Below are 12,965 nucleotides of genomic sequence, written 5' to 3' on the forward strand. Positions count from 1 at the left end.
CTAAGCATTATATTCTAACTTTTCAGCAGGAACAGTCATGTTATTCTCCTTTAAAAATGCAATAAATGATTGCAAGTTATCCTCCCTTAGAATCCCCTTTTGTTCAAGATCTAATATCACAGTCCATTGGTTGTTACTTTGTTTTTTTAGAACACTTTTCAAACGGATGAGATCTCTTGTATTTTCTTCCGAAAGTGCGTCACCGAACTGAATTAGTTGTTGTCGATATGTTGAAAAGGATGTGATACACTGGTTGGTTTTATCAAATGTCTCCTTTAACAGTTTGTTGACCTCCAGAACACCATTGGTACCAGTGACATTAATTGCGTCAACAAGAACTTTAACGTTTGTACTGGTAAGATGGCCAGATCGTTTCAATAGGTTGAAGAAACGTATGCAGTCAGCATCCTGCAAATCATTGTAAGGTGTTATCAGATCTTTGCATAACACCTTTAGTTTATCAATTGAGCCATGTTCATCATACCAGCTTGATATGTTTACCACGATTTTTTCAAACTCTTCGGATGATCCTGTAAAAAAGAAAACCGAAAACAATTACATTCAGATTTTCAAGTTAAAAATTGTAATAATCATATTGCGCAATATGATGAATACTATCAATTGAATACATGCATTATTTGGTACACAGTGTATATCGTTTGAACACCATGGACATAAACACATTCAATTCACTAGTATTATTCCTATTGTGGTGCGTTGGTATATTAGTTACCTGGATAAATTGGTGATGGCTCCACACTACTTCTGCCTGGAAATGAAATGATAATAAATGATGTTATATTTTAATATCTTCAAAAGTTGTGTAGATATTTTTATTATCATTACATAAATATTCACGTACATTTGTCACTGAAAGATATCATTGTTATTTATTTGTAGGTTAAATATGTGTGGGGATTAATCTAATCATGTGATAATTAAATACTGCCCCCTATAGGTGTTGCTGCCCCCTATAATTGTAACAGTCTTTTTCAAATGATTTGCTTTCTTTTGTATTCATGAACCGGTCAAGGAAGCAGATAGTTTTGTCTCTTATTTAATTAAAGATCTGATTAAAAGGTAATTACTCTACTTTATACATATATTACTTTGTTATACATTTATAAGATTCTGTTATGTTTAAGAAACATTAATGTTGTATTTTAAGATGATTGCATTCATAGGCCTAGACATTTGTTTTGGGTTAACCTTGACTCATGGAATGTGCAGTTAGGAAGCCTATTGAATAGTATTGTGTTACAATCTTTGAACTAGGATTTTATGCCATATAATGTTATAATATATACTTTTGTGATAAACCTTCTTTGTATTAACAAAATATGTTTAGATAGATTTAGTAATGTTTAGTTTATAGAAGATAGTTTCTAGTTAACAGTTTGTATAAAATAGTTCATCCTACAGTTCACACTTGATTAATTTGTATACACGAGGCTACCATGCTCGTGATAGATCGTCATGTAGTGCGCCCTCTATTTATCATACAAAATGGCTGCGCCCATGGATTTGTTATTGTTTATATATTTTACACAAACCTAAGATTATAACTCCTTGATTCAATGAATAGACTAAGTTTAGTATTCAAATAGTGTGAGTAAATTCCAACATGCATTTATTCTAGTAATATAATAGTAATATTCAGGCACTTACGATGCAATTGTGTAGGTAATTAATTAGGTATTTGTATACTCTAACAAAGTATACAGAGGCTGTTTAGGTAGACGTGCCGTTTGACGTAATAGTCGCAGTCCTCAGAGAGAATCCTTTTTATTAGAGTCGCCTGTTAAGTGAGGTCGTTACTAAGAATTGGCTTGTATTTTAGAATATTATTTACTTTTGTTTCTTATTGTATTTATTTTGTGGTTTTCAGGACCATACTGATCTCTATTGTTATGCTAAAAACAAATTAAAACCAAATACACCACCGGACCGTGGTAAAAGTGAGAAAAGGCGTGTTTTTCCTTTTGTGTTGTCGTCCACATCCTTACATATGTATATAAGTAATATAGTTAGTTGTCATAAAATACATATTTATTTTGTCATTAAACACAATATTGATGAATGTGTAATCCCACCTTCCAAAAATAAGCGCTTTAAGCGATCAGTTTTCATCGACTTCTCACCACATGGAACAGTGCTGTTGTCTTCTTTTAAACACTCTTCCAGATCGTGTAAATGAATGTGCTCTGGATAACAGGCGAAACACAACACACGTAGGTTATAACCGATTCCTTCATTAGTTTTCAGGACAGTCTTTAGTTGAAGCTGTAAATAGCTTAGTATCTAAAACAAAAAATACACAATAAATAAATTTGAATGAAACGTTTCTTATAACTGCATTCAGATAAGCTATTACATTACAATATTAGAATCTTTACCTCAATGCATAAGCTCGGTTTTAGTTCAAATATTTCCTCTGTGTTATTTTCGTCAACTTTAGTTCGACGGGATATTTCAAGCTGTTAAAAAAGATGTATTGATTTGTTGAATTATTTAACATATTCTATCTCACACTGCTTACGTCTACGTATATTCATTACTGTACATTTATTTGGTGAATATAATGTATCATTTAATTTTTAGAATCTTTCAGAGAATTACAAATACCCGTTGGGCAACCTAGATACCAAAACATTAAAAACTGTAACACAAAATAGCCTCTATATTAATTTTAGTTATATTATTATAATATTATTTGTTGTTTTATTGTCTAAGTTACTTTTATTCTAAGAATCTTAAATGAATACATATTATTAGAATACATAAATTATGTTGTAATCACAGCTTGTATTATTATCCATCCGTGTAGTCATGATCAGACGTACTTAGCTCTCACTACTGCTAAAACTGATTGAATGTTTAGGAGACCAAATTTCTACATGCAGAAAATGATCGGAAATAATTGATAATTTGATATTTGTTTAAAATCTTTCTAAAGACATGCTAGCTAATCAACAGAAATAATAAATATTCAAATTATGGTAAATATGAGTTAAATAAATGTTCGTACCTTCAACGCATGCTTGTTTTCATTTTGATGGTCGATTTTCATGGGACCTAAACGAACCTCATGATCTCCAAAGTCAAAATCACTACGATTTTGAAATACAACTGGGTCACGTCCTCTACCTTTAAGCTCCACCAGGTTCAGAAATGCAACAACCAATGTATTGTACACAGAATCAGGAAGGAAGTCCGTAGGTGTAAGATAAAGTGATACCTTCTGTTTCTTGTCCATTTCAACTTTAAGGCTTTCATCCTTAATTTTCATCCGACATGGAACCAGGAACATCCGGTTATCTTCGCTTTCATGCTAATGTAAAATAAGTATTTGTAGTGTTATGAACAATATAATATATAACATCGAACTATATTACTAAAATTATCTCAGATTTAGTTAAGAGCAAATTTGTTCAACTTACTTCTAATTTCTCATAGAGCAAACCAAATGTTTTCATCACTTCAGTAAAAATATCAAAACGATTTGGATCTTCTTCTAATTCTCTTTTCCATAAATGCCGTAGCAATTTTTCCTCAAGGATCCCTTCCTTGTTAAGCTTTTTCCAAAGATTTCTTAATTGTTTCTGTTTCCAAATAATAAATACAAAAACTAATTTGTAAACGTATTCATACAACCACAATAAATGTTGACAACAAACAACTAACTAAATGTAATCATGTATCCACATGTCAATATTTTAAATCCGTTTTGTGACAATTATTTTGCTGCTAACCTTATCTACTTACCACTTCAATAATTGGTTGAACTACTGTGATCACTTTTGTCACCATTTCAATCATCATGTAAAGATTTGTTATCACTGTGTTTCTTAATTTCTTATTAGTACTTGAATACATGATAACTCCAATGTCATTCAGGTACGCTATGGCAGTGGATAGCCAATCTTTTGAAATTCCACATTCAGTGCCGACTTTAGATGTCTAATGCAAATTAATAACAAAATATAATGTACTGAATGTGATGATTAAATATTGTTATTTTCCTCTAAAAAAATTGTAAACAGCTTATTGTTGATTAAAACATATTTTTATCTAACATTCTTCACTTTGACTAGACATTTTAGAAAGCGCATTGTCGGAAAGGCATATTTCTGGTTAAATGTAACTGTTTCGTTGCATTTTTTTATATTTATTTTACATTATCTTTGTTCATTTTTCTTAGGAGATAGTAAATGACTTTATTCACATTACGAAATAACCAATTAAATTTTAGATTTTATTAGTCATCTCAGTTGTTCATGTTTTGCGGGAACAACTGAAACAAGAAAAATAGTACAATAATGATGAAGACTTCCCAAATACTAAAAAATGACAAGACTATTGACTATTGTAATATTAATTCACATGGCTGGCTCAAAAAAAGAACTTGTCAACATTACATTGTAGACAGAAATGTGTCCTTCAAATTATGACGTTATACATTATAATTGTTACCGTATAGTACACTATTTTTAATAAGATAATACATTATTTTGTACTAGTGTTCTTACTCCATATGTGTTTTATTAATCTGTGTTTACAGTTGTGACAACATAAAATTCACGGTTATACATTAAAAACCAAAATCTTACCTCAGTAAAAGTAATACACAGTGTTGTTTTTCCAATTTCTTGCATCTGTTCTTGCAAATCCACCCATTTTAATGGAACACTTCTCACCATGGCCTTCATATAACGACCAACGTTTCTCCTTAGTTGTTTTATACCTTCATGCGATTTTACAGTGTTATCAACCATGTACATCTCACGATCTACATGATCGGCATATGGCATTCCTTCCATATTTTTAAACATTTTACGAAACTTATCCTCCACTTCCTTTAATAAAAAATGTTTTTCATAATTACAAGCTATAACAACAACAAGAATGTAATTATTCTTACAAACTGTTATTTCATTTCTGATTTGAATAAGTCTAACCAATAATTAAACTTAATACACGATTTAATTTGAGGACCGTAGGCTACGCTATTTAAACTTCATCACTGTATCGGTTTTAACTAATTCAGCTTTAATTCCGTCCGTGTATACCACATACCGTTGCAAAATTGTAAGCTTGTCTAATGTTAATGTACTTCTGTTACCTTGATCCAATTTTTAGATTTTGACTTTTTACGAAATGTGTCCATATGTGTAGCAACCAAACAGATAGGAGGTGACTCGATGATCTTGCCATCAATATTAATGGGACTTCCTGGACCATGTTGTGCCACAGTATGTTCATAAATGGACCTTATCCAGAACATATTCATTTCCAAATTGGTCATTCCTAGTGTACTCTAAAATCACAAATAAAATGCAATCTTACAAAGTAAGCTAAAATATTTTCAATAACAAAGATATGCATATTTAATAAAGTGAATTCGAACGAAATAAGTAGGTAGTCAACTTACTGTGGTTGAATCTCGCGGATTAGCTGGTTCATCCAAGTTATCACACGCATTAAACGTTACACAGTAGGACACTCTATTTGTGAGGAAAAACTAAACAAAATACAATTGATAATAATAACTTTGTTTATACTTCAAGTCATTTATTAGGGATGTGTTAATTGATACATGAAATAATACTTTAGTGAAAATGTTATACCACACCACAATGTCGTCACTATGAGCAAATCTCTTTATTTTGTAATAATCATTTAACATATGAAACAAAAACTATAGAACAAACGAAAAAATACATAAATCAAATAAAATTTTAAAATATAATTTAAATGTCTGTTTAATAAAATAGATACGTAAACAAGCAAATCAAGACCCTTTTTTTAAACATGCACCAATAAATTTATTTTTAAATTTTTAAGACATTTTTAAGTACAGTAATAGCAAATAACAAAATAGGAACATACCCTATGCGTTATGTAGTAGTCCAGTTGACCTGCGTAGTCCCATATAGTAGTTACGCCACTTGGAATACTTTCTGAATCATCACTTTTTACAAATTTCCTAAACATTTTCATCGCCCTACTATCTTTCTGTCTTCGCTTTTTTATTTTAGCAACAACTTTTTTTTTAATTGAGTCGGGAATTGTCAGATTTTCTTTTAGTTGACTCTCTAAATTCAAATAATTACTACAAATCAATGGTGTGTGTGTAAATTAGATATGGATATGGATAGATGGACTGGTCTGAATTTTTGTGATTAGACATAATGAATGTTATAAAGGATAAGTAAGTGTATACAATAAATAAATACATTAGTCAGAATAATTAAAGAATTGAACGAGCAGCGAATATTATTGATTGCCCAGTTTTAATACCAATGCAATATTTGCATTTTAATACATTTATATGTTTGCAACAAGAACAACCTCACTCTTCCATACATATTATTTTACAAAAATATAAAGAAAACCAAATAATGAGTCCAACCCTTTTTTGCCGAATCCACTGCCAATGACGTGTAATCAGACTCTCTGGAATCCGATGTAGAAGCCTCGCATAAAGGAAGTTCGTTGAAAGATGATCTTTCTTTCATCTTTGATGTAATTTCTTCGACTACAGCGTCTTCAAATATTCGCTGGGTTTGCTTGAATCTCAGGTTTTTTGTCGGCGAAAATGTATAACTAAAAATGATTATTTGTGTCATGTTGCACTCATAACGAATAAAATGGTTATATTTTTATATACTAGAACACTGAAATATCACTTATAGGCCTGTATAAGCTCCACAGCTCTAAATTTACTTTATATTAATAATAATGAAACAATAATATAAACAACACTCCTATGAAGTTATAGTGTTTATTTCAGCATCAGCATGTAGAATACACTACATTAATTTGTTATTTACATTAAATTGGTTTATTTACTTTACAAAACCTAAACAATAAACTAAAATATTAATTTCTTTTCTTGTCATGAAATTAATTTGCTGTTATTAATTCGCGTGCTGACTTGATAGTAAAGTGATTAAAATGCGAAAAACCAAACTTTATTTATGCAAAATAATCGTCAGTACGTATTATATTATTGATGTTTATTTGAAAACTTTAAAAATATTTAAAAAAATAATCAAACCTTCCACTGAATACACAGAGTCAGAAGATATAGAACATTCAAAATCAGATATCGAAGGTGTTGAAACAGCACCTTGTAAATGGAATTTGGTTTCAGTTGACGTTTGTTTTTCCATCTTTGCTGTGATGTGTTCAGGCGTTTTCTGGGATGTTCCTGCAATTCATTATAATATATTTTTGATACAATATATAAAATGTCTAACATTTCACTTTTATGTATGTTTCTATACTGTATGAGTGCATCTTAACTTGATTTTGATCACCAATACAGTTTGTTTAGAATAATAAAAATACCCTTGTAATATAAATTGTAGTAGATATTCATCATACCTGTTTTTACTGGATCCAAAGAAGAGATTGCTGATGATTCCAGTTGGGAATCAGATTTAGATGTTGACATATCTGAACTTCCTTCGCCATCATCCATTTGTTCTTTTATTAACTGTGTTGCAAGTTTTTCTGCAAGTGCATCTTCCCGTATTTTCTTGTTGAGCTCCATAACTGTAAAAAAACACAAGGTGAAATAAGGTTGTACGGTACACATCATAGAAAATAAATTAAATACTAAAATTAGAAAAATGAGATATATCATCAAATCACCGGTAAATAAAATAAATATAATATGTAGGTCATTTATGTAATTATAGACCAAAATGCATTTTTAAGTATTTATTAAAAATATTATTTCCAATGTACCTTACCGGTACTTATTACCTTAATTATGGTACTAATAAATCTCTATACAAAAATTGCCCAAAGCAGGCAAGTATGCGTATGTTGAAGGAAGAGAGAGTTTCTCTCTTTTGTGGGGACAGCCCACTTTGAACGAACAGTTAATGTGTCATTTGTTATGTTTTAATTCTTCTTTTCAAACTTACCGTCGATATCTTCCTTCTTCCACTTGTCACAGTCGTTTCCAATTGCTTGAAACAATGTCGTTGTGATATCAATACCATCAGTAGATAGTTCGTTGGATTTAAATCTATAATAATGAATAATGAACTCCAAAAGGTCGGATTTAATGAAAGTAGAATGTATCCAATTGTTCATCTTAAAATATTAATATATTTTTTGGTGCATCTTATAAAATAACTTGGTTCTTTTGTTACCTTAGTCCAAGCATGGCCTTTACACAGCTAGTTTTTCCAGCACCTTCTTTCCCGAGAAACATACATCTTGAATTTACAACTGCAATCTCACCATTTTCAAGTTCATTTTGAAATGATCTAACTGCGCTTTCACCTCTAGCTAATATTTCATCTGGAACTAAATTGCAATTAAAATAAATGCAAAATATACAAAAACAAATGTAAAAATACAAATATTTTACACTTAAGAATCAATTCGAAGCCATAGTTTTAACAATGTCATTATGACTGCTCATCGTTGTCACATTCATACAGTTCAAAGGTTCAGTACAATGTTCAATATGTGTCATTAGTAATATACTGTTTTTAAACAGTATATTACTAATGACACATTTTAAAATATTAAAATATTCATGATGCAAAAATCAAGAAAAGTGCATTAATACAAACTTACTGTCAAATAACTTCAATATCTTATTTTTCGTCTGTTTGGAGATTAGAATATTTTCCTTCAAAGCAGATGCAGGTGTTTGTCCTCGCTATACAAAAAAATGTATTAAAGTATTATCCACTGTTACTTTACTAATACTAGTAATGTACATAATCCGGATTGAAATTAATACATTTATAAGCCAATAACGTGCACACGTTAATATGACACAATCTGAGTATCTTTGCACTAGCCAACACCAACACTAACTGCTCTACCATTTAATGTTTAATGTGATTGAATACGGTACACTTTAAAAATGCTATTGAACATTTTTATAAAAGAATAGTCGATACTGATTAAATGTACATGTTAATTATCGCATCTATGAGAATGTACCACCATGCTAACATAATGACTTTAAATAATTAGCGCCCTTTCTGATATTCTTTAGCTCCATGTTAATAACATACTCCTAATCACAATAAGAGTATATCTTGGATATAGGCGTAATGGTTTGCTTAATAAGCACAATTTAAAAATGCAAATTCAATTTTGCATTAATTGACGGTACCTTGTTTCTTGCTCCAAGTGATGCTCCGTGGGCTATGAGACTGTTCACAATTTCTAAATTACCAATACCGCTAAAGCTGACGTGTTGATGTAGCGGTGTGTTTCCCTCCTAGAAAGCAGAAAGTTGTATGTATTATAATATACATTTTACACGTTTGATACTAGAACTAAGGTTTAAACACATATATTGTATTATTATCTTTCAGTAGGACTTCGTTGATCATCCCTGCCAAATCGCCAGGACTTGTCTGGTGGGTGTAGGCCAACTGGAAATGCGTCTGACAAGTGGACAGCAGGGAATGAGTTCAACGGATGTGAAGCATATATGTCTATCGATTATTGAATGAAAGTTAGATGATAAATCTTAATTGGGGTAAAAAATTAACTTCAGTAATGTAAACGGGGTCCCATCGTTTTATTATTTTTTATGAAATCATACACATAAGCGCCATTATTGGTTCGGCATCATAGTCCTCAAGGTTTATGGTAAAGAAATTGTCAAGTAAATGGAGTATGTTGTTAATTTTCTACGATAGACCACAGTATATCATTACTGTAAATAATACAACTAGTTGATTTTAATTGGGACGTGGAGAGGTGTTAGCAAACATTATTTTGAAAGTATTGGTATTAACGTCTTGTTAAATGCGGCAGCTATATGATGTTTAAAATAATTTAAACTCACTTTGATAAATAAATATGACTTTTTTTCTAAATAAAAATAAATTAAACAAATTCAAGGTTTGTTTATACGGGAGCTCATTTAGATTAACTTATATTGTTAATTAATACGAATAATAACGTTATTGATTTTTTAATCATTTTGAAAGAGTAATTTACATTGTTTGTTATATAGATACAGACGGGTTAGCACTGAACACATTTTAAAACTATTAATTTAGCGTCTTGTTCAACGTGTCTATGTAGCGGTGTGTTTCCATTCTTAAAAGTAGAAAGTTAGATTAAACTTGAGAAATTTTTTTAAGAATACCGGTATTATTATATTACATATTTATCTTTTTCTATATTAATTTTCTAGTTCATTAAGAGTGACTGTAAATTATATAGAAGAACCTGGTATTAAGAAAATAATACAACTTGCTAATTTTAATTATTATAATACAGACGGGTTAGCAATGAACACATTTTAAGAAAATAATACAACTTGCTGATTTTAATTATTATAATACAGACGGGTTAGCATTGAACACATTTTAAAAGTATTAATTTAGCGTCTTGTTCAATCTAAAACCCTACAGCTACACAATGTTTAATATATTTTAAATTGTATTTTTGCTTTGATAATAACTATACATTTTTCCAATGAAATACACATTAAACGAATCTAGGGTTTGTTTATAACGGGAGATAATGTAAATTAACTTGTAGTGTTAACTAATACAAATAATTACATTAACCCTTTTTAATTCATTGTATGTAAAAGAGTAATTTACATTGTTTGTTGCTGTGATTGGTGCTCCATGGGTTATGAGACTGTTCACTATCTCTACATTACCCTGGATAGACATAACGTGTGTATGTAGCGGTGTGTTTCCTTTCTGAAAAGAAGAAAGTTAGATTAAACTTGACGCATTTTTTTAAGAATACAGGTATTATTATATTACATATTTATCCTTTTCTATATTCATTTTGTAATTCATTAAGAGTGAATGTAAATTATATAGAAAAATCTAGTATTAAGAAAATAATTAAACTTGTTTAAAAAGTATTGATTTAGCGTCTTTTTCGATCTAAAACCCTACAGCTACACGATTTTCAATATATTTTAAATTTTATTTTTGCTTTGATAATAACTATACATTTTTCCAATGAAAAATACAATAAACGAATCTAGGGTTTGTTTATAACGGGAGATAATGTAAATTAACTTGTAGTGTTAACTAATACAAATAATTACATTAATCCTTTTTAATTCATTGTAAAAGAGTAATTTACATTGTTTGTTGCTGTGATTGATGCTCCATGGGTTATGAGACTGTTCACTATCTCTACATTACCCTGGATAGATAGAACGTTTGTATGTAGCGGTGTGTTTCCTTTCTGAAAAGAAGAAAGTTAGATTAAACTTGACGCATTTTTTTAAAAATACAGGTATTATTATATTACATATTTATCCTTTTCTATATTCATTTTGTAATTCATTAAGAGTGAATGTAAATTATATAGACAAATCTAGTATTAAGAAAATAATAAAACTTGTTCAAAAAGTATTGATTTAGCGTCTTGTTCGATCTAAAATGCTACAACTACACGATTTTCAATTTATTTTAAATTGTATTTTTGCTTTGATAATAACTAAACATTTTCAAATGAAAAACACAATAAACGAATCTAGAGTTTGCTTATAACGGGAGATAATACAAATTAATCTGTAGTGTTAACTAATACAAATAATTACGTTAATGATTTTTAAACGACATTGTATAAGAGTAATTTACATTGTTTGTTGCTGTGATTAGTGCTCCGTGAGCTATAAGACTGTTCACTATCTCTACATTACCACGGCCAATCTCAACGTGTGCATGTAGCGGTGTGTTTCCATACTGAAAAGAAGAAAGTTAGTATTATTATATTTCATATTTATCCTTTTCTACATTCATTTTCTAATTCTAAGAGTGAATGTAAATTATATGGAAATACCCGGTATTAAAAAAATAATGACTAACTGATTTCAATTAAGACATGCAGAGGATTTAGCAATGAACATCATTTTGAAAGTATTGATGTTAGCGTCTTGTTTAATCTAAAATTCGACAGCTTTACATGATGTTTAAATATCGTAAATTATATGGTGATGGTTAATCTATATATAAATTATGGTTAATTCTGACATAGGCGAGCACAATGCAAAAACTTCTCTACAAATCTCCGCCTTGGATACCTACCTTATCTATCCGAGATGTACCGCGAAACGTAGATTTGATAACATTAGTGTGCACGCCGACGCTATTGTTCCATATTTATATCTTAGGAAGATATTATAAAGAGTTTTTTAACAACATTTATGATTTCAACATTGGATTTTCCTCTCAATTTCAATTCTTCCCGGTCAAAGTAATTTCCGGGTTTAAGATAAGTTCACCTTAGTTTCAAATATTTTCTCTCTTTTATACACAAGGGAGCAGTTAAAATAATAGATTTGACCCTAAAGGTGAAACAGGCACTTTCCATCAATCAATACAGTGTCCCTTTGGAAGACGAAAAAAAAATTGGCCATTAATCATAGCCATTTCAGTTTTTTGTTTATTTTAAAACATACCACACATGTGTGAAGGTACAGTAGTTAAATAGTAGGAATTATACTGCAAATTAATAAAGATCAAATTAAATATACGCCATAAAGAATCAGAATATATTGTGGGGAATAGTATTATAAAATTACATAGGGAGATTTGATAAGACGTTTTTCGAGTGAAATCCCGATAGCTGAGGTTTATTGAGTAAGCTTGCAGGAATAACTGTAGGCTATCTTCCTGTGTCCCGTTGGGACCGAGATGTCTGCCCATGTTGCAAGCCGTAATGTCTTCTTTCTTGGGCCCACTCTGTCACGGCAGTTAGTTTCAAAAGATGATTAAATAAAATAATGTATTAATAATTATTAGGATGGTATTCATTTGAATAAACGCCTCTCCAATAAAACATCACTTTGAATAATAACCCCCCCCCCCCCCCACAACCCAACTATCTAATAAACGTCCATCCACATATTTATAATAACACAATTATACTATTTGTAGTAGAATTCACCGCACTGTTATCTGCAATTTACCAAGCATTTGTTACTCTTTTTTACC

The 12,965-nt window shown here is 30.2% G+C and overlaps 2 protein-coding genes across 2 annotated transcripts; both read right to left on the minus strand.

Moving 5' to 3' along the window:
• LOC140044040 (uncharacterized) lies at positions 1-6,629 on the minus strand. Its single transcript, XM_072088521.1, has 12 exons — positions 6,413-6,629; positions 5,890-6,095; positions 5,432-5,521; positions 5,123-5,317; positions 4,611-4,856; positions 3,766-3,960; positions 3,441-3,602; positions 3,029-3,331; positions 2,397-2,477; positions 2,094-2,301; positions 734-769; positions 1-530 (listed from the first exon to the last, which is right to left on the minus strand). The coding sequence occupies exons 1-12, from the start codon at positions 6,627-6,629 to the stop codon at positions 1-3; spliced, it is 2,469 nt and encodes an 822-aa protein (XP_071944622.1).
• A 266-nt stretch (positions 6,630-6,895) lies between these two features.
• On the minus strand, positions 6,896-8,109 carry LOC140044041 (uncharacterized). Its single transcript, XM_072088522.1, has 3 exons — positions 7,938-8,109; positions 7,390-7,560; positions 6,896-7,213 (listed from the first exon to the last, which is right to left on the minus strand). The coding sequence occupies exons 1-3, from the start codon at positions 8,107-8,109 to the stop codon at positions 7,020-7,022; spliced, it is 537 nt and encodes a 178-aa protein (XP_071944623.1). The 3' UTR covers positions 6,896-7,019.
• Positions 8,110-12,965: the final 4,856 nt, after the last annotated feature.

The sequence above is a fragment of the Antedon mediterranea genome, chromosome 3 (assembly GCF_964355755.1).
Source record: "Antedon mediterranea chromosome 3, ecAntMedi1.1, whole genome shotgun sequence".
Classification (NCBI taxonomy): Eukaryota; Metazoa; Echinodermata; class Crinoidea; order Comatulida; family Antedonidae; genus Antedon; species Antedon mediterranea.

Bases quoted from the DNA above. Each gene is read 5' to 3' on its own strand.
- LOC140044040 (XM_072088521.1), bottom strand. From the start codon at position 6,629: ATGACACAAATAATCATTTTTAGTTATACATTTTCGCCGACAAAAAAC. The intron at 5,522-5,889 runs GTATGTTCCTAT...TATTTTGTTTAG, and splicing joins ACTACTACATAACGCATAGG to TTTTTCCTCACAAATAGAGT. The intron at 4,857-5,122 runs GTAACAGAAGTA...TTTTTATTAAAG, and splicing joins AATCTAAAAATTGGATCAAG to GAAGTGGAGGATAAGTTTCG.
- LOC140044041 (XM_072088522.1), bottom strand. From the start codon at position 8,109: ATGAACAATTGGATACATTCTACTTTCATTAAATCCGACCTTTTGGAG. The intron at 7,561-7,937 runs GTAAGTTTGAAA...GTTTTTTTACAG, and splicing joins GAAGAAGGAAGATATCGACG to TTATGGAGCTCAACAAGAAA. The intron at 7,214-7,389 runs GTATGATGAATA...AATGAATTGCAG, and splicing joins TTTGGATCCAGTAAAAACAG to GAACATCCCAGAAAACGCCT.